Raw genomic sequence first — 22,523 nt, 5'->3', positions numbered from 1 at the left:
GTCCAGCAGCCTTTAGTTGGCGCTTTGATGTCACCTGATCAGAGGATTTCTTCTTAGTACGGAACGTGACCGCCAAGTCCACTGATTGACTGTGGTGGTCACCTGACCTCCGCTTCTAATGTGACACTGGAGTTCCGAATGCCGATAGAACGAGAGATGTACAACCCCCATCATGCCATCAGTGTTTTTCAACCAGGGTGCCTCCAGCTGTTGCGAAACTACAACTCCCAGCATGGCCGGACAGCCAACGGCTGTCCGGCCATGCTGGGAGTTGTAGTTTTGCAACAGCTGGAGGTACCCTGGTTGGAAAACAATGTGCTTTATAGATTTGATCTTGGTCAAAGGAGTGAAATAAATAAAAAGCAAGTGTTCTACCCAAGATCGGTGCCCTCTTACCTTCCCGTTGTAGCAGAGCCGGGCGAACCATTCCTTAGAAGGCCGGTGCTGGTACAGTTCCAAGGTTATGTCCGAAGAATATGGCGGCCACTTCTGGTCAAAGACCCCGAGGGCGATGAGAAGAGGTATGAGCGTGACGTCATGGGAGGCGTAGAGGAAGAGCTTCCTGGAAGAGACACAAAGGATCATGGGAAGTATAGGATTATGAGAAGTCACCACCGCTCATTACACCTCAGCTGCTGCAGAACCTCTTCTTCCTCTTCAAAAACAATAGAACAATATCAGCCTGGATCACACCAATAAAAGGTTTCTTATATCTTTAATATCAGAAGGAATCTTGGGGTCTCCCACCAGAACGATCAGCCATAACATTAAAGGGGTACTCCGATGGAAGACTTTTAATTTTTTATTTTATTTTTTTAAATCAACTGGTGCCAGAACGTTAAACAGATTTGTAAATTACTTCTACTAAAAAAATCTTAATCCTTCCAGTACTTATTAGCTGCTGAATACTACAGAGGAATTTTTTTTCCTTTTTGGAACACAGAGCTCTCTGCTGACATCACGACCACAGTGCTCTCTGCTAACACCTCTGTCCATTTTAGGAACTGTACAGAGTAGGAGAATATCCCCATAGAAAACATCATATGCTGCTCTGGACAGTTCCTAAAATGGACAGAGATGTCAGCAGAGAGCACTGTGCTCGTGATGTCAGCAGAGAGCTCTGTGTTCCAAAAAGAAAAGAATTTCCTCTGTGGTATTCAGCAGCTAATAAGTACTGGAAGGATTAAGATTTTTTTTTAATTGAAGTAATTTACAAATCTGTTTAACTTTCTGGCACCAGTTGATTAAAAAAAAAAAAAAAAAAATACAAAATAAAAAAAAGGTTTTTTTTACCGGAGTACTCCTTTAAAACCACCGAGGCCCAGACTCCATAGCCTTGTGCTATCTGGTCCTATAAGGTGTGAGGTGCGGCCTCCATAGGTGGGACTTCAGCACATCCCACGGATGATCGATCGGATGAGATCTAGGGAATCTGGATTCCGAGTCACCACCTTCATCTCTTTGTCTGGTTCCTCCATCCTGGACACTGTTTGCAGTTTGGCCGGGGGGGCATTATCCTGCTGAAAAAGGCCACTGCCATAAGGGGGTCCCGCTGCTTTACATGAAAGAACTTGGCTTGTACAATGGTTGGGTAGATGGTAGGTGTCACAGTGACCTCCACATGATGCCATTACACAAGGTTTCCAGCAGAACATTGTCCATCACACTGCACCCGCCATCTTGTCTTCTTCCCATAATGCATCCTGGTGCCATTTCTTCCCCAGGTAAGTGACGCACGCGGCCGTCCACACGATGAAGAACGTCATCCATCAGGCCAAGCACCTTCATCCATTACTCCTTGCTTCAGTTCTGATGCCCATTGTAGACACTTTGGTGTTGGTGGTAGACAGGGGTCAACATGGATGCTCTGGTCAGCTTGGCCCCATACACAACAAGCTGTGTTGTCCTGTGTGATCGGACTCCTTTCTATCATCGACAGCAGGAACTTTTTCAGCAGTTTGCTTTTCAGCAGCTCCTCTGTGGGATCAGGCCCTGGGCATCTTGGCTTCGGTCGAGATGCCATGGCTGCCAGATACCTTGGTTAACACCTAGGTTGAAGCCAGGTGCATTTGTGGCCCTTTAGTAGCTTTGGCAAAAAGGGGCATCGAACCTGGATCCTTGCAGGTGCCTTTTGACCCGGAGGTGAAGGGTAGGTTTGGAGAAGGGCTTATCTATACCGTATCCTATCAATACTGCATCCTTTGTGCACGTTTTCTTTTAGTGTGACACGTTTGCACTTTTTCTTGCACTTTCCTCGACTCTTAACAAAATTGAGCCAGAAGGGCTAGCCTCCACCACATACACATCGATAGGGCTTTGCCCCTATGGCCATGTCCTTGGTCGCTCTTCCTTGGACCCTTTTGGTGAGTACTAACCCCTACATACCGGGGACACCCCTCAAGACCGGGCACTCTGGAGACCCATTGGTCTGCAGATCACTATTCGGCTCTTGTCACAGTGGCTCAGATCCTTACACTTGCCCCATTTTCCCTCCTATCATCAACTTCTAGAATTGACCATTTGCTGCCTGATACATCCAACCCCTGACAGACGCCATTGTCCCCAGATAATCCGTGATATTCCCCTCACTTGTCCATGGTTCTAATGTTACAGCTGATCGGTGTATATGTATGTTTCCATACAATGTAACATGTGACCTGTATACCTGGGCTGTGTGTGTAACATGTGACCTGTATACCTGGGCTGTGTGTGCAACATGTGACCTGTATACCTGGGCTGTGTGTTTCACATGTGACCTGTATACCTGGGCTGTGTGTGTGTGTGTGTAACATGTGACCTGTATACCTGGGCTGTGTGTGTAACATGTGACCTGCATACCTGGGCTGTGTGTGTCACATGTGACCTGTATACCTGGGCTGTGTGTGTAACGTGTGACCTGTATACCTGGCCTGTGTGTGTAACATGTGACCTGTATACCTGGCCTGTGTGTGTGTAACATGTGACCTGTATACCTGGCCTGTGTGTGTAACATGTGACCTGTATACCTGGGCTGTGTCACATGTGACCTGTATACCTGGGCTGTGTGTGTGTGTAACATGAGACCTGTATACCTGGGCTGTGTGTGTGTAAAATGTGACCTGTATACCTGGGCTTTGTGTGTCACATGTGACCTGTATACCTGGGCTTTGTGTGTCACATGTGACCTGTATACCTGGGCTGTGTGTGTGTGTCACATGTGACCTGTATACCTGGGATGTGTGTGTGTGTCACATGTGACCTGTATACCTGGGATGTGTGTGTCACATGTGACCTGTATACCTGGGCTGTGTGTGTGTAACATGTGACCTTTATACCTGGGCTGTGTGTGTCACATGTGACCTGTATACCTGGGCTGTGTGTGTAACGTGTGACCTGTATACCTGGGCTGTGTGTGTAACGTGTGACCTGTATACCTGGGCTGTGTGTGTCACGTGTGACCTGTATACCTGGGCTGTGTGTGTAACATGTGACCTGTATACCTGGGCTGTGTGTGTAACATGTGACCTGTATACCTGGGCTGTGTGTGTGTGTGCAACATGTGACCTGTATACCTGGGCTGTGTGTGTAACATGTGACCTGTATATCTGGGCTGTGTGTGTGTAACATGTGACCTGTATACCTGGGCTGTGTAACATGTGACCTGTACACCTGGGCTGTGTGTGTGTCACATGTGACCTGTATACCTGGGCTGTGTGTGTAACGTGTGACCTGTATACCTGGGCTGTGTGTGTAACATGTGACCTGTATACCTGGGCTGTGTGTGCAACATGTGACCTGTATACCTGGGCTGTGTGTTTCACATGTGACCTGTATACCTGGGCTGTGTGTGTAACATGTGACCTGTATACCTGGCCTGTGTGTGTGTGTGTGTGTAACATGTGACCTGTATACCTGGGCTGTGTGTGTCACATGTGACCTGTATACCTGGGCTGTGTGTGTAACGTGTGACCTGTATACCTGGCCTGTGTGTGTAACATGTGACCTGTATACCTGGGCTGTGTGTGTGTAACATGTGACCTGTATACCTGGGCTGTGTGTGTGTAACATGTGACCTGTATACCTGGCCTGTGTGTGTAACATGAGACCTGTATACCTGGGCTGTGTGTGTGTAAAATGTGACCTGTATACCTGGGCTTTGTGTGTCACATGTGACCTGTATACCTGGGCTTTGTGTGTCACATGTGACCTGTATACCTGGCCTGTGTGTGTCACATGTGACCTGTATACCTGGGCTGTGTGTGTGTAACATGTGACCTTTATACCTGGGCTGTGTGTGTCACATGTGACCTGTATACCTGGGCTGTGTGTGTAACGTGTGACCTGTATACCTGGGCTGTGTGTGTAACGTGTGACCTGTATACCTGGGCTGTGTGTGTCACGTGTGACCTGTATACCTGGGCTGTGTGTGTAACATGTGACCTGTATACCTGGGCTGTGTGTGTCACGTGTGACCTGTATACCTGGGCTGTGTGTGTGTGCGTGTAACATGTGACCTGTATACCTGGGCTGTGTGTGTGTGTGTGTAACATGTGACCTGTATACCTGGGCTGTGTGTGTCACATGTGACCTGTATACCTGGGCTTTGTGTGTCACATGTGACCTGTATACCTGGGCTGTGTGTGTAACATGTGACCTGTATAACTGGCCTGTGTGTGTGTAACATGTGACCTGTATACCTGGGCTGTGTGTGTCACATGTGACCTGTATACCTGGGCTTTGTGTGTCACATGTGACCTGTATACCTGGGCTGTGTGTGTAACATGTGACCTGTATAACTGGCCTGTGTGTGTGTAACATGTGACCTGTATACCTGGGCTGTGTGTGTCACATGTGACCTGTATACCTGGGCTGTGTGTGTAACATGTGACCTGTATACCTGGCCTGTGTGTGTAACATGTGACCTGTATACCTGGGATGTGTGTGTGTCACATGTGACCTGTATACCTGGCCTGTGTGTGTAACATGTGACCTGTATACCTGGGCTGTGTGTGTGTAATGTGTGACCTGTATACCTGGGCTGTGTGTGTCACATGTGACCTGTATACCTGGGCTGTGTGTGTGTAACGTGTGACCTGTATACCTGGCCTGTGTGTGTAACATGTGACCTGTATACCTGGGCTGTGTGTGTAATGTGTGACCTGTATACCTGGGCTGTGTGTGTGTGTAACGTGTGACCTGTATACCTGGGCTGTGTGTGTGTGTAACGTGTGACCTGTATACCTGGGCTGTGTGTGTCACGTGTGACCTGTATACCTGGGCTGTGTGTGTCACATGTGACCTGTATACCTGGGCTGTGTGTGTAAAATGTGACCTGTATACCTGGGCTGTGTGTGTGTAACATGTGACCTGTATACCCGGGCTGTGTGTGTCACTTGTGACCTGTATACCTGGGCTGTGTGTGTGTGTGTGTAACATGTGACCTGTATACCTGGGCTGTGTGTGTAACATGTGACCTGTATACCTGGGCTGTGTGTGTCACATGTGACCTGTATACCTGGGCTGTGTGTGTCACATGTGACCTGTATACCTGGGCTGTGTGTGTGTGTGTAACATGTGACCTGTATACCTGGGCTGTGTGTGTAACATGTGACCTGTATACCTGGCCTGTGTGTGTAACATGTGACCTGTATACCTGGGCTGTGTGTGTGTCACATGTGACCTGTATACCTGGGCTGTGTGTGTAACATGTGACCTGTATACCTGGGCTGTGTGTGTGTAATGTGTGACCTGTATACCTGGGCTGTGTGTGTCACATGTGACCTGTATACCTGGGCCGTGTGTGTGTAACATGTGACCTGTATACCTGGGCTGTGTGTGTGTGTGTGTGTAACATGTGACCTGTATACCTGGGCTGTGTGTGTGTCACACGTGACCTGTATATCTGGGCTGTGTGTGTAACAGGTGACCTGTATACCTGGGCTGTGTGTGTGTAATGTGTGACCTGTATACCTGGGCTGTGTGTGTGTGTAACGTGTGACCTGTATACCTGGGCTGTGTGTGTCACGTGTGACCTGTATACCTGGGCTGTGTGTGTCACATGTGACCTGTATACCTGGGCTGTGTGTGTAAAATGTGACCTGTATACCTGGGCTGTGTGTGTGTAACATGTGACCTGTATACCGGGGCTGTGTGTGTCACTTGTGACCTGTATACCTGGGCTGTGTGTGTGTGTGTGTAACATGTGACCTGTATACCTGGGCTGTGTGTGTGTGTGTAACATGTGACCTGTATACCTGGGCTGTGTGTGTAACATGTGACCTGTATACCTGGGCTGTGTGTGTCACATGTGACCTGTATACCTGGGCTGTGTGTGTCACATGTGACCTGTATACCTGGGCTGTGTGTGTAACTTGTGACCTGTATACCTGGGCTGTGTGTGTAACTTGTGACCTGTATACCTGGGCTGTGTGTGTAACATGTGACCTGTATAAATGGGCTGTGTGTGTGTAACATGTGACCTGTATACCTGGGCTGTGTGTGTGTAACATGTGACCTGTATACCTGGGCTGTGTGTGTCACATGTGACCTGTATACCTGGGCTGTGTGTGTGTAACATGTGACCTGTATACCTGGGCTGTGTGTGTGTAACATGTGATCTGTATACCTGGGCTGTGTAACATGTGACCTGTATACCTTGGCTGTGTGTGTCACTTGTGACCTGTATACCTGGGCTGTGTGTGTCACTTGTGACCTGTATACCTGGGCTGTGTGTGTAACATGTGACCTGTATACCTGGGCTGTGTGTGTAACATGTGACCTGTATACCTGGCCTGTGTGTGTCACATGTGACCTGTATACCTGGGCTGTGTGTGTGTAATGTGTGACCTGTATACCTGGCCTGTGTGTGTGTGTGTAACATGTGACCTGTATACCTGGGCTGTGTGTGTGTGTGTGTAACATGTGACCTGTATACCTGGGCTGTGTGTATAACATGTGACCTGTATACCTGGGCTGTGTAACATGTGACCTGTATACCTGGGCTGTGTCACATGTGACCTGTATACCTGGGCTGTGTGTGTAACATGTGACCTGTATACCTGGGCTGTGTGTGTAACATGTGACCTGTATACCTGGGCTGTGTGTGTCACATGTGACCTATATACCTGGGCTGTGTGTGTCACATGTGATCTGTATACCTGGGCTTTGTGTGTCACATGTGACCTGTATACCTGGGCTGTGTGTGTCACATGTGACCTGTATACCTGGGCTGTGTGTGTGTGTAACATGTGACCTGTATACCTGGGCTGTGTGTGTGTAATGTGTGACCTGTATACCTGGCCTGTGTGTGTGTGTAACATGTGACCTGTATACCTGGGCTGTGTGTATATAACATGTGACCTGTATACCTGGGCTGTGTAACATGTGACCTGTATACCTGGGCTGTGTCACATGTGACCTGTATACCTGGGCTTTGTGTGTCACATGTGACCTGTATACCTGGGCTGTGTGTGTCACATGTGACCTGTATACCTGGGCTGTGTGTGTAACATGTGACCTGTATACCTGGGCTGTGTAACATGTGACCTGTATACCTGGGCTGTGTGTGTAACATGTGACCTGTATACCTGGGCTGTGTGTGTAACATGTGACCTGTATACCTGGGCTGTGTAACATGTGACCTGTATACCTGGGCTATGTGTGTCACATGTGACCTGTATACCTGGGCTGTGTGTGTGTAACATGTGACCTGTATACCTGGGCTGTGTGTGTCACATCTGACCTGTATACCTGGCCTGTGTGTGTCACATGTGACCTGTATACATGGGCTGTGTGTGTGTAACATGTGACCTGTATACCTGGGCTGTGTGTGTAACATGTGACCTGTATACCTGGGCTGTGTGTGTGTAACATGTGACCTGTATACCTGGGCTGTGTGTGTAACATGTGACCTGTATACCTGGGCTGTGTGTGTAACATGTGACCTGTATACCTGGGCTGTGTGTGTGTAATGTGTGACCTGTATACCTGGCCTGTGTGTGTAACATGTGACCTGTATACCTGGGCTGTGTGTGTGTAACATGTGACCTGTATACCTGGGCTGTGTGTATAACATGTGACCTGTATACCTGGGCTGTGTAACATGTGACCTGTATACCTGGGCTGTGTCACATGTGACCTGTATACCTGGGCTGTGTCACATGTGACCTGTATATCTGGGCTGTGTGTGTAACATGTGACCTGTATACCTGGGCTGTGTGTGCCACATGTGACCTATATACCTGGGCTGTGTGTGTCACATGTGATCTGTATACCTGGGCTGTGTGTGTCACATGTGACCTATATACCTGGGCTGTGTGTGTAACATGTGACCTATATACCTGGGCTGTGTGTAACATGTGACCTGTATACCTGGGCTGTGTAACATGTGACCTGTATACCTGGGCTGTGTGTGTAACATGTGACCTGTATACCTGGGCTGTGTGTGTAACATGTGACCTGTATACCTGGGCTGTGTGTGTCACATGTGACCTGTATACCTGGGCTGTGTGTGTGTAACATGTGACCTGTATACCTGGGCTGTGTGTAACATGTGACCTGTATACCTGGGCTGTGTAACATGTGACCTGTATACCTGGGCTGTGTGTGTAACATGTGACCTGTATACCTGGGCTGTGTGTGTAACATGTGACCTGTATACCTGGGCTGTGTGTGTCACATGTGACCTGTATACCTGGGCTATGTGTGTGTCACATGTGACCTGTATACCTGGGCTGTGTGTGTAACATGTGACCTGTATACCTGGCCTGTGTGTGTCACATGTGACCTGTATACCTGGGCTGTGTGTGTAACATGTGACCTGTATACCTGGGCTGTGTGTGTAACATGTGACCTGTATACCTGGGCTGTGTCACATGTGACCTGTATACCTGGGCTGTGTGTGTGTAACATGTGACCTGTATACCTGGGCTGTGTGTGTCACATGTGACCTGTATACCTGGGCTGTGTGTGTAACATGTGACCTGTATACCTGGCCTGTGTGTGTCACATGTGACCTGTATACCTGGGCTGTGTGTGTAACATGTGACCTGTATACCTGGGCTGTGTGTGTAACATGTGACCTGTATACCTGGGCTGTGTAACATGTGACCTGTATACCTGGCCTGTGTGTCCTCCGCAGAACGTTTCGCCGTCTCCAGCATGTTGCTCTGTAGAGCGTACAGGAAGGGCCCGATGCTCAGCTTCAGAACATCTCTGCAAATCAAAAAACAGATATTTTGTGCAGTAAAGTTTCGCAATTCGTGCAACTGCAGTAAAATCGCGCAATTCTCCTTGGATGTCAGAAAAATCACATTAAAAAAACTGTGCAAAAATAAAAAGCAAAGTGTGAACATATCCTCGGGGTAGGAATATAACGACTACAGTAAAATCTCCAGTAGAGGACACCACCCAATAGCAGCCAGTTTTTTATTCCATGGCCAAGTCCCATAAGACTTAAAGGGGTACTCCGCCACTAGACATCCTATCCAAAGGATAGGGGACAAGATGTCTGACTGCGAGGGTCCCGCCGCTAGGACCCCCCACGATCTCGGCTGCAGCACCCTAGTCATCCGGTGCACGGAGCGAACTTGCTCCTTGCTGGATGACTATTGATGCGGCTCCGGAGGCTCGTGACGTCACGGCCCCGCCCCCCTGTGACGTCTATGGAGGGGGGCGTGGGCGTGACATCACGAGCTTCCAGCGCTGCAGCTGGGTGCTACAGGGAGATCGCAAGGGGAGGGGTTATGGGGACAAGATGTCTATGGGCAGTGTACCCCTTTAATGTATTTGCACCCTCCCAATTGGAAACAACCAGGCTAATGTGTCGGCCCTACCTTGCACACAGGGCCACCTTCGGGGGGCGGGGGTTTGGGCGGGGGGTTACAGCCAATACCCCAGCAAGGGGCCGGGCTCCCAGGAGACCTGACTCTGTACGTCAACATTATTCTGCTCACAGCCTTTCAGTGAGAGGAGCACAGAGGACGTCAGGAGAACCTAATATGCGCTAAGAGCCCCTGCCCCTGAGCCTGCTGGCCAGGTAAGAAGAACAACAGGGGCGGAGAGAAGGGGAAAAGTGATTTGGCACAAGGGGTGAGGGGAGGGATGATGTGTCAGAGGGCACATGGAGAATAAAGTGGCACAGGTAAATAAAGGGGGAATGAAATGGCACAACGGGAATTAAGTGACACAGGGGCGGATGAATTTGCACAGCAGTATACAGACAGAGCTGGGAGGGGTGGAGTCTAGGAGCTGCCCTGAGGGATCTAGTAGGTGATATTCTGTAGTTCACAGGAAGTCAGCTGAGCCAGCACCGGACAGACCACTTCCTCTGACATATTAAGCACTGTGATTTCCTTTGGGTCAGAGTGGTGAACACATAACCCAGTTACAGGGGGGGGGGGACTGCATGGATGAAGCTGTGCTGGAATAAAATAGATGGTGCTGTAGGACTAGTGATTTTGAGTGGGCATGATATGGGCAAAAAACAAACAAACACAGACTTTCTTTAATGTTTTGATATTCGTGGTTTGTGTCTGCTCTGCAGCTAGAGGGCGCTATCATATAGATCTTATATTGATTCTCACATACGTACCTGTTATCGGCTCCCATTATGTAAGACACAATATCGATGGCTCTCTGCTCGGACTGCTGCAGGTGGTTTTCATACTGTAGGGAGAACGGGAAGCCGTGTACCTGTAGGTGCGATACAGCTCTGTTACATCACTCAATCTTCTACCCCGATGTTACCCCAACCAGTGGTTCTGCCCTGTTGCAAAACTACAACCCCCAGCATGCCCTGACAGCCTTCGGCTGTCAGGGCATGCTAGGAGTTGTAGTTTTGCAACAGCTGGCGAGCCATAAGTTGGGAAATACTGCTCTGTTGGATCATTTTCCCTAAAAAAAATATCACATTTTTGCTCCACATGGTGGCGCTAGTTGACTAATTGATTACGACCACCCCCGAGCACGGCATCCTGACCTGTTCGGCCAGCAGGTTGTCCAGCAGCAGGAAGAAGTCCACATGCTTTGCGTCATCGATATTAAGCTCCTGCTGAAGTTTCTTCAGTTCATCAGTCATTCCCGGCTGAGAGGAGGCGCGAGACATCCGGCCACTAGGGGGAGCAAAGCGCCTAACGTCAGACCTGCATAGAACATGTGTGCCAGACAAACGGGGAAAGGGGGCAAAGAGGATCTACGGCGCCTCTCCTATCCATGGGCTGTGTCTGGTACTGGAGATCAAACCCATGTACTTAAATGTTGCACTACTAGACAAGGCCAATGGATAGAACCCTTTTTTGTAATCCCCCGGGCAACATCTTTCAAGATCATTTACTCTAACATCTTCCTACTGCTACAGTCCATGCACTGCAACAGCTCTTATACCGCTACAGTCCATTCACAGGACCGACCCTCATACCACTACAGTCCATTCACAGCACAAGCCCTCATACTACTACAGTCCATTCACAGGACCGACCCTCATACCACTACAGTCCATTCACAGGACGGACCCTCATACCACTACAGTCCATTCACAGTGCAGGCCCTCATACTACTACAGTCCATTCACAGGACCGACCCTCATACCGCTACAATCCATTCACAGGACGGACCCTCATACCACTACAGTCCATTCACAGGACCGACCCTCATACCGCTACAGTCCATTCACAGGACGGACCCTCATACCACTACAGTCCATTCACAGTGCAGGCCCTCATACCACTACAGTCCATTCACAGGACCGACCCTCATACCACTACAGTCCATTCACAGCACAGGCCCTCATACCACTACAGTCCATTCACAGGACCGACCCTCATACCGCTACAGTCCATTCACAGGACCGACCCTCATACCGCTACAGTCCATTCACAGGACGGACCCTCATACCGCTACAGTCCATTCACAGCGCAGGCCCTCATACCACTACAGTCCATTCACAATGCAGGCCCTCATACCACTACAGTCCATTCACAGGACGGACCCTCATACCACTACAGTCTATTCACAGTGCAGACCCTCATACTACTACAGTCCATTCACAGCACAGGCCCTCATACCACTACAGTCCATTCACAGCTCAGGCCCTCATACCACTACAGTCCATTCACAGGACGGACCCTCATACCACTACAGTCTATTCACAGTGCAGACCCTCATACTACTACAGTCCATTCACAGCACAGGCCCTCATACCACTACAGTCCATTCACAGCTCAGGCCCTCATACCACTACAGTCCATTCACAGGACCGACCCTCATACCACTACAGTCTATTCACAGTGCAGACCCTCATACTACTACAGTCCATTCACAGCACAGGCCCTCATACCACTACAGTCCATTCACAGGACGGACCCTCATACCACTGCAGTCTATTCACAGCACAGGCCCTCATACCACTACAGTCCATTCACAGGACCGACCCTCATACCACTACAGTCCATTCACAGGACGGACCCTCATACCACTACAGTCTATTCACAGTTCAGACCCTCATACTACTACAGTCCATTCACAGTGCAAGCCCTCATACCACTACAGTCCATTCACAGCTCAGGCCCTCATACCACTACAGTCCATTCACAGGACCGACCCTCATACCACTACAGTCCATTCACAGGACCGACCCTCATACCACTACAGTCTATTCACAGTGCAGGCCCTCATACTACTACAGTCTATTCACAGCGCAGGTCCTCATACCACTACAGTCCATTCACAGGACCGACCCTCATACCACTACAGTCTATTCACAGTGCAGGCCCTCATACCACTACAGTCCATTCACAGGATAGACCCTCATACCACTACAGTCCATTCACAGCGCAGGCCCTCATACCGCTACAGTCTATTTACAGGTCAGGAATAGCATGTGGTTTCTTTGTGGTCTGGAGGGCACGACTGTGGTTTCTTTGTTGCACATCATCCATCTGACAAATGATTATAGAACTATTTCCTCTTTTCTTAACTCAAAAGGAACAATAAAAAACTAATAGGGGAGAAAAAAAGACTGCAGCCCCCCCAGAGCCCTATAGGCTGCAGCCCCCCCAGAGCCCTATAGGCTGCAGCCCCCCCAGAGCCCTATAGGCTGCAGCCCCCCCAGAGCCCTATAGGCTGCAGCCCCCCCAGAGCCCTATAGGCTGCAGCCCCCCCAGAGCCCTATAGGCTGCAGCCCCCCCAGAGCCCTATAGGCTGCAGCCCCCCCAGAGCCCTATAGGCTGCAGCCCCCCCAGAGCCCTATAGGCTGCAGCCCCCCCAGAGCCCTATAGGCTGCAGCCCCCCCAGAGCCCTATAGGCCGCAGCCCCCCCAGAGCCCTATAGGCCGCAGCCCCCCCAGAGCCCTATAGGCCGCAGCCCCCCCAGAGCCCTATAGGCCGCAGCCCCCCCAGAGCCCTATAGGCCGCAGCCCCCCCAGAGCCCTATAGGCCGCAGCCCCCCCAGAGCCCTATAGGCCGCAGCCCCCCCAGAGCCCTATAGGCCGCAGCCCCCCCAGAGCCCTATAGGCCGCAGCCCCCCAGAGCCCTATAGGCCGCAGCCCCCCAGAGCCCTATAGACCGCAGCCCCCCAGAGCCCTATAGACCGCAGCCCCCCAGAGCCCTATAGGCCGCAGCCCCCCAGAGCCCTATAGACCGCAGCCCCCCAGAGCCCTATAGACCGCAGCCCCCCAGAGCCCTATAGACCGCAGCCCCCCAGAGCCCTATAGACCGCAGCCCCCCAGAGCCCTATAGACCGCAGCCCCCCAGAGCCCTATAGACCGCAGCCCCCCAGAGCCCTATAGACCGCAGCCCCCCAGAGCCCTATAGACCGCAGCCCCCCAGAGCCCTATAGACCGCAGTCCCCCAGAGCCCTATAGACCGCAGTCCCCCAGAGCCCTATAGACCGCAGTCCCCCAGAGCCCTATAGACCGCAGTCCCCCAGAGCCCTATAGACCGCAGTCCCCCAGAGCCCTATAGACCGCAGTCCCCCAGAGCCCTATAGACCGCAGTCCCCCAGAGCCCTATAGACCGCAGTCCCCCAGAGCCCTATAGACCGCAGTCCCCCAGAGCCCTATAGACCGCAGTCCCCCAGAGCCCTATAGACCGCAGTCCCCCAGAGCCCTATAGACCGCAGTCCCCCAGAGCCCTATAGACCGCAGTCCCCCAGAGCCCTATAGACCGCAGTCCCCCAGAGCCCTATAGACCGCAGTCCCCCAGAGCCCTATAGACCGCAGTCCCCCAGAGCCCTATAGACCGCAGTCCCCCAGAGCCCTATAGACCGCAGTCCCCCAGAGCCCTATAGACCGCAGTCCCCCAGAGCCCTATAGACCGCAGTCCCCCAGAGCCCTATAGACCGCAGTCCCCCAGAGCCCTATAGACCGCAGTCCCCCAGAGCCCTATAGACCGCAGTCCCCCAGAGCCCTATAGACTGCAGCCCCCCAGAGCCCTATAGACTGCAGCCCCCCCAGAGCCCTATAGACTGCAGCCCCCCAGAGCCCTATAGACTGCAGTCCCCCAGAGCCCTATAGACTGCAGTCCCCCAGAGCCCTATAGACTGCAGTCCCCCAGAGCCCTATAGACTGCAGTCCCCCAGAGCCCTATAGACTGCAGTCACCCAGAGCCCTATAGACTGCAGTCACCCAGAGCCCTATAGACTGCAGTCACCCAGAGCCCACAGACTATTAGGGCATAACATTTTTGAAGTGTGCCCCGAGCTGAAAAAGGTGGTGGGACAGGACAAAAAGGAGCATATGGGATCTAACCAGTCCTGACACTACCCATAAGTGCAGTGGTATGGCCGCCCTACACTGCCAAACATTAAACACTGCTGTATTGGTGTAGACGGCCATGATTTTGTGTTCAGGCTTTAAAGCAACATAGTGGGTCAAGGTGCACACATTACCCTTTAAACTGTCTATATAGGAGCGGTGTAATGGGAGTGATCTATCAGCATTCACCAGACGGCTGCCATGATAAGCAGAGCTGTTCTTATTCCTCCATGCCACATACACTGCATCGCTTCAACTCATACGGGCATTTATCAAGCCTAATGCCCCTGCTTCTCACCATACCCTCCTGCTGAACGCTGTTACATTGCTCTTATAGGACTGTTTAATCCTATGGACACAGACTGCAAGAGGATGCCGTGGACTACTTGATCTGTATCAAACAGTGTTTCACAACCAGGGTGCCTCCAGCTGTTGCAAAACTACAACTCCCAGCATGCCCGGACAGCCAACGGCTGTCCGGGCATGCTGTGAGTTGTAGTTTTGCAACAGCTGGAGGCACCCTGGTATAAAGTAAGGTCTGTCTAGTGATGTGTACATTTCTTGCTTTACATCGCGTCAATGAACAATAAACTCTGATTTCTATTACTAGGAGGATAAGTTAGCTACATCCTCTAGTAGTGAAACCACCAATGACCTGAACTTCTATTCATTTCTATTACTAGGAGGATAAGTTAGCTACATCCTCTAGTAGTGAAACCACCAATGACTTGAACTTCCATTGATTTCTATTACAAGGAGGAGAAGTTAGCTACATCCTCTAGTAGTGAAACCACCAATGACCTGAACTTCTATTCATTTCTATTACAAGAGAGAGAAGTTAGCTACATCCTCTAGTAGTGAAACCACCAATGACCTGAACTTCTATTCATTTCTATTACAAGGGGGATAAGTTAGCTACATCCTCTAGTAGTGAAACCACCAATGACCTGAACTTCTATTCATTTCTATTACAAGGAGGAGAAGTTAGCTACATCCTCTAGTAGTGAAACCACCAATGACCTGAACTTCTATTCATTTCTATTACAAGAGAGAGAAGTTAGCTACATCCTCTAGTAGTGAAACCACCAATGACCTGAACTTCTATTCATTTCTATTACAAGGGGGATAAGTTAGCTACATCCTCTAGTAGTGAAACCCCCAATGACCTGAACTTCTATTCATTTCTATTACAAGGAGGAGAAGTTAGCTACATCCTCTAGTAGTGAAACCACCAATGACCTGAACTTCTATTCATTTCTATTACAAGGAGGAGAAGTTAGCTACATCCTCTAGTAGTGAAACCACCAATGACCTGAACTTCTATTCATTTCTATTACAAGGAGGATAAGTTAGCTACATCCTCTAGTAGTGAAACCACCAATGACCTGAACTTCTATTCATTTCTATTACAAGGGGGATAAGTTAGCTACATCCTCTAGTAGTGAAACCACCAATGACCTGAACTTCTATTCATTTCTATTACAAGGAGGAGAAGTTAGCTACATCCTCTAGTAGTGAAACCACCAATGACCTGAACTTCCATTGATTTCTATTACTAGGAGGAGAAGTTAGCTACATCCTCTAGTAGTGAAACCACCAATGACCTGAACTTCTATTCATTTCTATTACAAGGGGGATAAGTTAGCTACATCCTCTAGTACTGAAACCCCCCAATGACCTGAACTTCCATTGATTGCTATTACAAGGAGGAGAAGTTAGCTACATCCTCTAGTACTGAAACCCCCCAATGACCTGAACTTCCATTGATTGCTATTACAAGGAGAAGTTAGCTACATCCTCTAGTACTGAAACTGTTAATGAACTGAAATGCCATTGATTCCTACTGCTCGGGGGTAGAAGTTAGCTACGTCCTTCTGTTTTGAAACCACCAATAGACTGCATGTCTGCTGTTTTTCATTGCTAGAAGAAGTTAGCTACATCCTCTAATAGTGAAACTGAAAATGAACTGAACTTATATTAATCTCTATTACTAAGAGAAGTTAGCTACATCGTCTGGTACTGAAACGGTCTATGAACTGAAATTTCCATTCATTGATGTACAAGTTTGTCATAGTAGTTAAAAAAAAATAATAATAATTATATATATATATTTATTAATGATGATAATATTTATAAAATACAATATAAAATGACCAGTGGATGCTGGGGAAAAGAAGAGATCCTGGTATAGTCAGTATTTGATAGGACTACTAGAATCAGAACAAAGGGTGTGTGAACAGAATAGCTGTATGTCGCTGCTATATATACAAGAAAAATGCCAAGTGCCAAATGCCAATCAAATATATAAAAGAATATATCTCTCTATGGAGAGACCCACACAGTAAAAAGTGCATACAAATAGAGAATATCTCCCTTAATAGTGCACACAGGCATATCAATAAATGCAAAACATAAAAAAAATATATAAATATAAAAAAATTTATAAAATATGACCAGTGGAAAAATAAAGTGAACTAAGCATAGCAGCAACAGGTGGTATCCCCGAGTGCCCAGGACTCACCCCAGCACCACAACAAACCTCCAACGCATTTCACTTACAGAGGGCTTCATTTAGGAGTTGTTGCTGTTGCTGCTATACTTGGTTCACTTTATTTTTCCACTGGTCACACACACACACATATTTTTTTATTTTATTCTGTTTTGCATTTATTGATATGCTTGTGTGCACTATTAAGGGAGATATTATCTATTTGTATGCACTTTTTACTGTGTGGGTCTCTCCACAGAAATATATATTATTTTATATATTTGGTTGGCATTTGGCATATATATATATATATATAGGGAAAAGAAGAGATCCTGGTATAGTCAGTATTTGATAGGACTACTAGAATCAGAACAAAGGGTGTGTGAACAGAATAGCTGTATGTCACTGCTATATATATAATATATAGATATATATATATATATATAGCAGCGACATACAGCTATTCTGTTCACACACCCTTTGTTCTGATTCTAGTAGTCCTATCAAATGCTGACTATACCAGGATCTCTTCTTTTCCCCAGCATCCACTGGTTATTTTATATTGTATTTTATAAATAATATTATCATTAATATATATATTTTTTTATTACTATGACAAACTTATACATTTTTATTCCATCTATATGTATGCTTTATATTCTTTCATATAAATTTTAAATAATAAAAATATCCAATATTTACATACTTTATTCCTTGAATCATTTTTGGTGTTGGGGTTATATAGTGGTATGCCTTTGGCGTTTGTAGGTAGAAACAGCTGGAGGCTCCCTGGTTGGGAAACACTGATATTATATAAAAATATTTTTATATCTAATACACACAATTACTTGTATGAAAAAAAATACATATGTGTGTATGGATGTATTTTTAGTCACGTGTGTGACCTTTGCGCAGCCGCATTTCCATTGTTTACAAGCGGAAAGGACGGAGCGTGGATCTATTGCGATCACATCAATTACTGTTAGTTATAAGTCATCAGAGACCTGCACTGTATAGAGTCCCCCCTTGTCTGCCCCTCCAATTGGTCTAGATTTAACACACTGTATTTATGTCATATTTTGAATGTTTTTATACTTGACAGCTCTTATGTCACATGACCACTGTCTAAACCTATTGAATTTGGAGGGTTGGCTTAATGAATAATGCTGCTCTATGTGCACCTGTATTTCCATCTATCACGTATATTTGTTACTTCTATAAGATTGTTGTATTTATGTATGTATTATGCTTGAGAAAGGCTCACTAGCCGAAATGTTGCATTTGTATGCTGATGCAATAGTTTTTTAGCCTGCGCTTAAAGGGGTATTCCGGGCAAAAACATTTTATCCCCTATCTAAAGGATAGGGGATAAGATGTCTGATCGCGGGGTGGGGGTGGGGGGCTGCTGCTGATACCCCCCGTGATCTTCGTTCCACACTCGCATTCTATGCGGGTGCTGAATCTCCGGTTTCTGAAACTTTCGGGTTTCCGGGACTGGGGACGTGGCGTCACGCCACACCACCTCCATTCATGTCTATGGGTGGGAGGGGGCGTTACATGAATGGAGGGGGCGTGGCGTGACATCACGTCCCCAGTCCCGGAGGTTTACGAAACCGGAGATTCAGCACCCGCAGCAGGGAGATCGCAGGCGGGTCTCAGCAGCGGGCCCCCCGCGATCAGACATCTTATCCCCTATCATTTGGATAGGGGAAAAAATGTTTTTTTGCCTGGAATAACCCTTTAACCGGACCTCGTGATTGGTGCTCTATCCTGGAATGGGGGACTTTGTATTTGATACTATGTAGCAGTGTTTCCCAAAAAGGGTGTCTTTAGCTGTTTAAAAACTTTAAAACTTCAACTCCAGAAGATGGACTGACTTTTTGGGAATGCTGGGAGTTGTAGTTTTGCACCCATTTTATGAATCATTTCTATATAGTACAGCAGATGAAATCAGGATGGGAATGGTTGCTTAGTAACATTCCGAGCGTTGGGGCTGGTCAGGTGACTGGGGCAGAAAAGGAGGTCAGGTGACTGGGGCAGGTAGGAGGAAGTGAGCCCAGAGCGACAGCAAAGAATGCTGGGACCTGTAGTTTATAGACAGTGGCCCTCATTTACTATTGCAAACCCGACATGTTTTGTCGGGTTGTGCGCCAGATTCTGTCACATTGCACCAGAAATTCTGTCTGCGCCAGAATTTGCGCCAGAATTGAAAAAACCCAAACTAACTCTCCATTTTGCTAAGAAACCCCTAAAAAAAAAAGGGCGTGGCCGCTGGGGAAGGGGGCGTGGTCTCCGAAAAGGGCCGTGTTCCCGACATTTTCCCAAAAAAAAACCAACATATTTACTAAGGTTTCCACATAAAATGTGGTGGATTTGAGCTGAGTAAAACCCGACAGATCAGAACATGGGTAAAAAAAAAAAGCAAAATGTAGGGAAAGTGGAAAATGTAGGGAAACCTTAGTAAATACCGTGGAAAATAAATTGTAGGGAATTAAAACCCACAAAGAAACCTACACAACACTCTTAGTAAATAAGGGCCAATGTGCGGGGAAGGGAAAAAGTGGGAGGGCAAAAAGGTTTATTGGAGCCACGTACAGGTGATACAAAGGTCACAGTAGATAATAGATGAAGGTTAATGTCCTATGCTTATCTGAGTTTGTTTTTTTCCGTTTGTTGGAGAACCCCTTTAAACCACCAATGAATTGCACTTCCATTGATTTACTATGAGGAGAAGTGATCTACATCCTAAAGTACTGCTGACAAGTGCGATCTCATATAGAGAGCAGGATATCTGGAGCACTAGGATAAGAACTGATCAGAAGTCATTTGTAAAGACAATGGGGGAGATTTATCACAACCCGTCCAGAGGAAAAGTTGCCGAGTTGCCCATATCAACCAATCAGATCACTACTTTCATTTTTAACAAGGCCTCTGCAAAATGAAAGACGCGATCTGATTGGTTGCTATGGGCAACTTTTCCTCTGGACGGGTTTTGATAAATCTTCCCCCAGGTCTCTGAACATACACAACAGTTCCAATGTCACCTACAATGTATCATGGGACATCACCTGGTCAGATGTTTTAGCCCCTTGCAGCCTTGATAGTTGGGGTAGAGGATTTCACTTTCAGCATCAGATGTTACTATAGTGACAGGTCCTATGAGAAAAGTCATTACAGTCATTACTGATACTGAATTATACTCCAGAGCTGCACTCACTATTCTGCTGGTGAGGTCACTGTGTACATACATTACATTACTTATCCTGTACTGATCCTGAGTTATATCCTGTATTATACTCCAGAGCTGTACTCACTATTCTGCTGGTGGGGTCACTGTGTACATACATTACATTACTTATCCTGCACTGATCCTAAGTTATATCCTGTATTATACTCCAGAGCTGCACTCACTATTCTGCTGGTGGGGTCACTGTGTACATACATTACATTACTTATCCTGTACTGATCCTGAGTTATATCCTGTATTATACTCCAGAGCTGTACTCACTATTCTGCTGGTGAGATCACTGTGTACATACATTACTTATCCTGTATGGATCCTGAGTTATATCCTGTATTATACTCCAGAGCTGTACTCACTATTCTGCTGGTGAGGTCACTGTGTACATTACTTATCCTGTATTGATCCTGAGTTATATCCTGTATTATACTCTAAAGCTGTACTCACTATTCTGCTGGTGAGGTCACTGTGTACATACATTACATTACTGATCCTGAGTTATATCCTGTATTATACTCCAGAACTGTACTCACTATTCTGCTGGTGAGATCACTGTGTACATACATTACATTACTTATCCTGTACTGATCCTGATTTATATCCTGTATTATACTCCAGAGCTGTACTCACTATTCTGCTGGTGAGATCACTGTGTACATACATTACATTACTTATCCTGTACTGATCCTGAGTTATATCCTGTATTATACTCCAGAGCTGCACTCACTATTCTGCCCTCACCTTCTTGTTGCTGCTGGTACAGTCCGGCCAGTAAACACCTTGTTGACTCCAGATTACGAACTATGTTAGTGGAGCGGACGCTGAAATATAAAGAGAATATTTATCAGATCCCTGATATATACAGGATACAAAATCCCTCCATGATGTACAATCTTTGGACACTTACTAGACCTCGGATGGCTGAAAAACCGGTGAGAGAAATTTGCGCTCTTCCACGTAGTCCCTCCGCATCCTGGCCCCGAGGGAGAACATCTGCTGCATCCCTACAGTGGTGAGCTGCCCAGGAAAGGTGCCACCCTGGAGAGAAGAAGGTGTGAGCACAGGGTGCCGACATGGCGGGGGGCACGCGCATACACGTATTTACCTTCAGCTGGTGAGATCTGTATCGCTCCTCAAACGGGGAGGGGGGTTTGGGTCCTCCAACCAGATCTGTCACCGTGTAAGTAAAGTTGGTGTGTTCTGGGGTCACCAGGAGAGTTGGCGACCACTCTACCTGTAAAGTAAAAGACATTGTGTGAGGTGGGTGTCCAATTGTTGCAAAACTACAACTCCCAGCATGCCCTGACAGCCGAAGGCTGTCAGGACATGCTGGGAGTTGTAGTTTTACAACTGCTGGGGAGACATCCTACCATACCTGTTCATTGTGAGGGATGGGCTTCAGGGGGGTCCGGGCTCCGTGACGATAGACAACCTGTACCAGCTTCAGCTCATAGTCCCGGTCCTCCGTGCCCAGCTGCCCAGCACCCCTTCCGAGCTCAGCAAGTGCCGTCCTCTTCTTGTGTAAGTAGTAAGAGATGGAGCCCACGAGTCCAGCGCGAGCCCAGATGTTCATTGTGTGCACCGAGTGGCGGTGTGTTCTGGGGGGGGGGGGGGGGGAAATGACACAAATAATAATTATATATATACATACACACACACACACACATTATAAACAGGGCTGCCATCAGGAATTCTGAGGCCTCTTACACAGCTCAAGGCCTGGGCGCCCTCCCCCGCCCGCCACCAAGTCCACCCCCAGGGCCTGCCCACTATCTCCACCATTGTGAAAATATTTTAAAACAGGACAAGCGCCCTTTAGTTCAATGAGGAAGGAGGAGTATTATCACCATACATATTACCATTATACTGTTACTGACCAAATCCTGTATACAGAGACCAAAACCAATAATATCAGTATACAAGGAGAAATATTATCACCATACATATTACCATTACACTGTTACTGATTAAATCCTGAATACTGAGACCAATACAAATAATACCAGTATACAAGGAGGAATATTATCACCATACATATTACCATCATACTGTTACTGACTAAATCC

At 47.7% G+C, this 22,523-nt stretch overlaps 1 protein-coding gene across 5 annotated transcripts in view; it reads right to left on the bottom strand.

Moving 5' to 3' along the window:
* The window catches only part of ACP6 (acid phosphatase 6, lysophosphatidic), a 49,777-nt gene that overhangs the window by 12,649 nt on the left and 14,605 nt on the right, over positions 1–22,523 (bottom strand). For all 5 annotated transcript variants that reach the window (XM_056559755.1, XM_056559756.1, XM_056559757.1 and 2 more), the window contains exons 2-10: positions 21,833–22,055; positions 21,563–21,691; positions 21,365–21,495; positions 21,199–21,278; positions 20,285–20,372; positions 10,958–11,090; positions 10,571–10,671; positions 9,097–9,192; positions 397–562 (exon numbers count right to left, since the gene is read on the bottom strand). In XM_056559755.1, the coding sequence (XP_056415730.1) occupies positions 397–562; positions 9,097–9,192; positions 10,571–10,671; positions 10,958–11,090; positions 20,285–20,372; positions 21,199–21,278; positions 21,365–21,495; positions 21,563–21,691; positions 21,833–22,055 (1,147 nt within the window). The remainder of the gene's footprint in view (positions 1–396; positions 563–9,096; positions 9,193–10,570; positions 10,672–10,957; positions 11,091–20,284; positions 20,373–21,198; positions 21,279–21,364; positions 21,496–21,562; positions 21,692–21,832; positions 22,056–22,523) is intronic.

Source organism: Hyla sarda, chromosome 2 (genome assembly GCF_029499605.1).
Source record: "Hyla sarda isolate aHylSar1 chromosome 2, aHylSar1.hap1, whole genome shotgun sequence".
Classification (NCBI taxonomy): domain Eukaryota; kingdom Metazoa; phylum Chordata; class Amphibia; order Anura; family Hylidae; genus Hyla; species Hyla sarda.
This window is presented reverse-complemented; position numbering and strand designations above follow the sequence as displayed.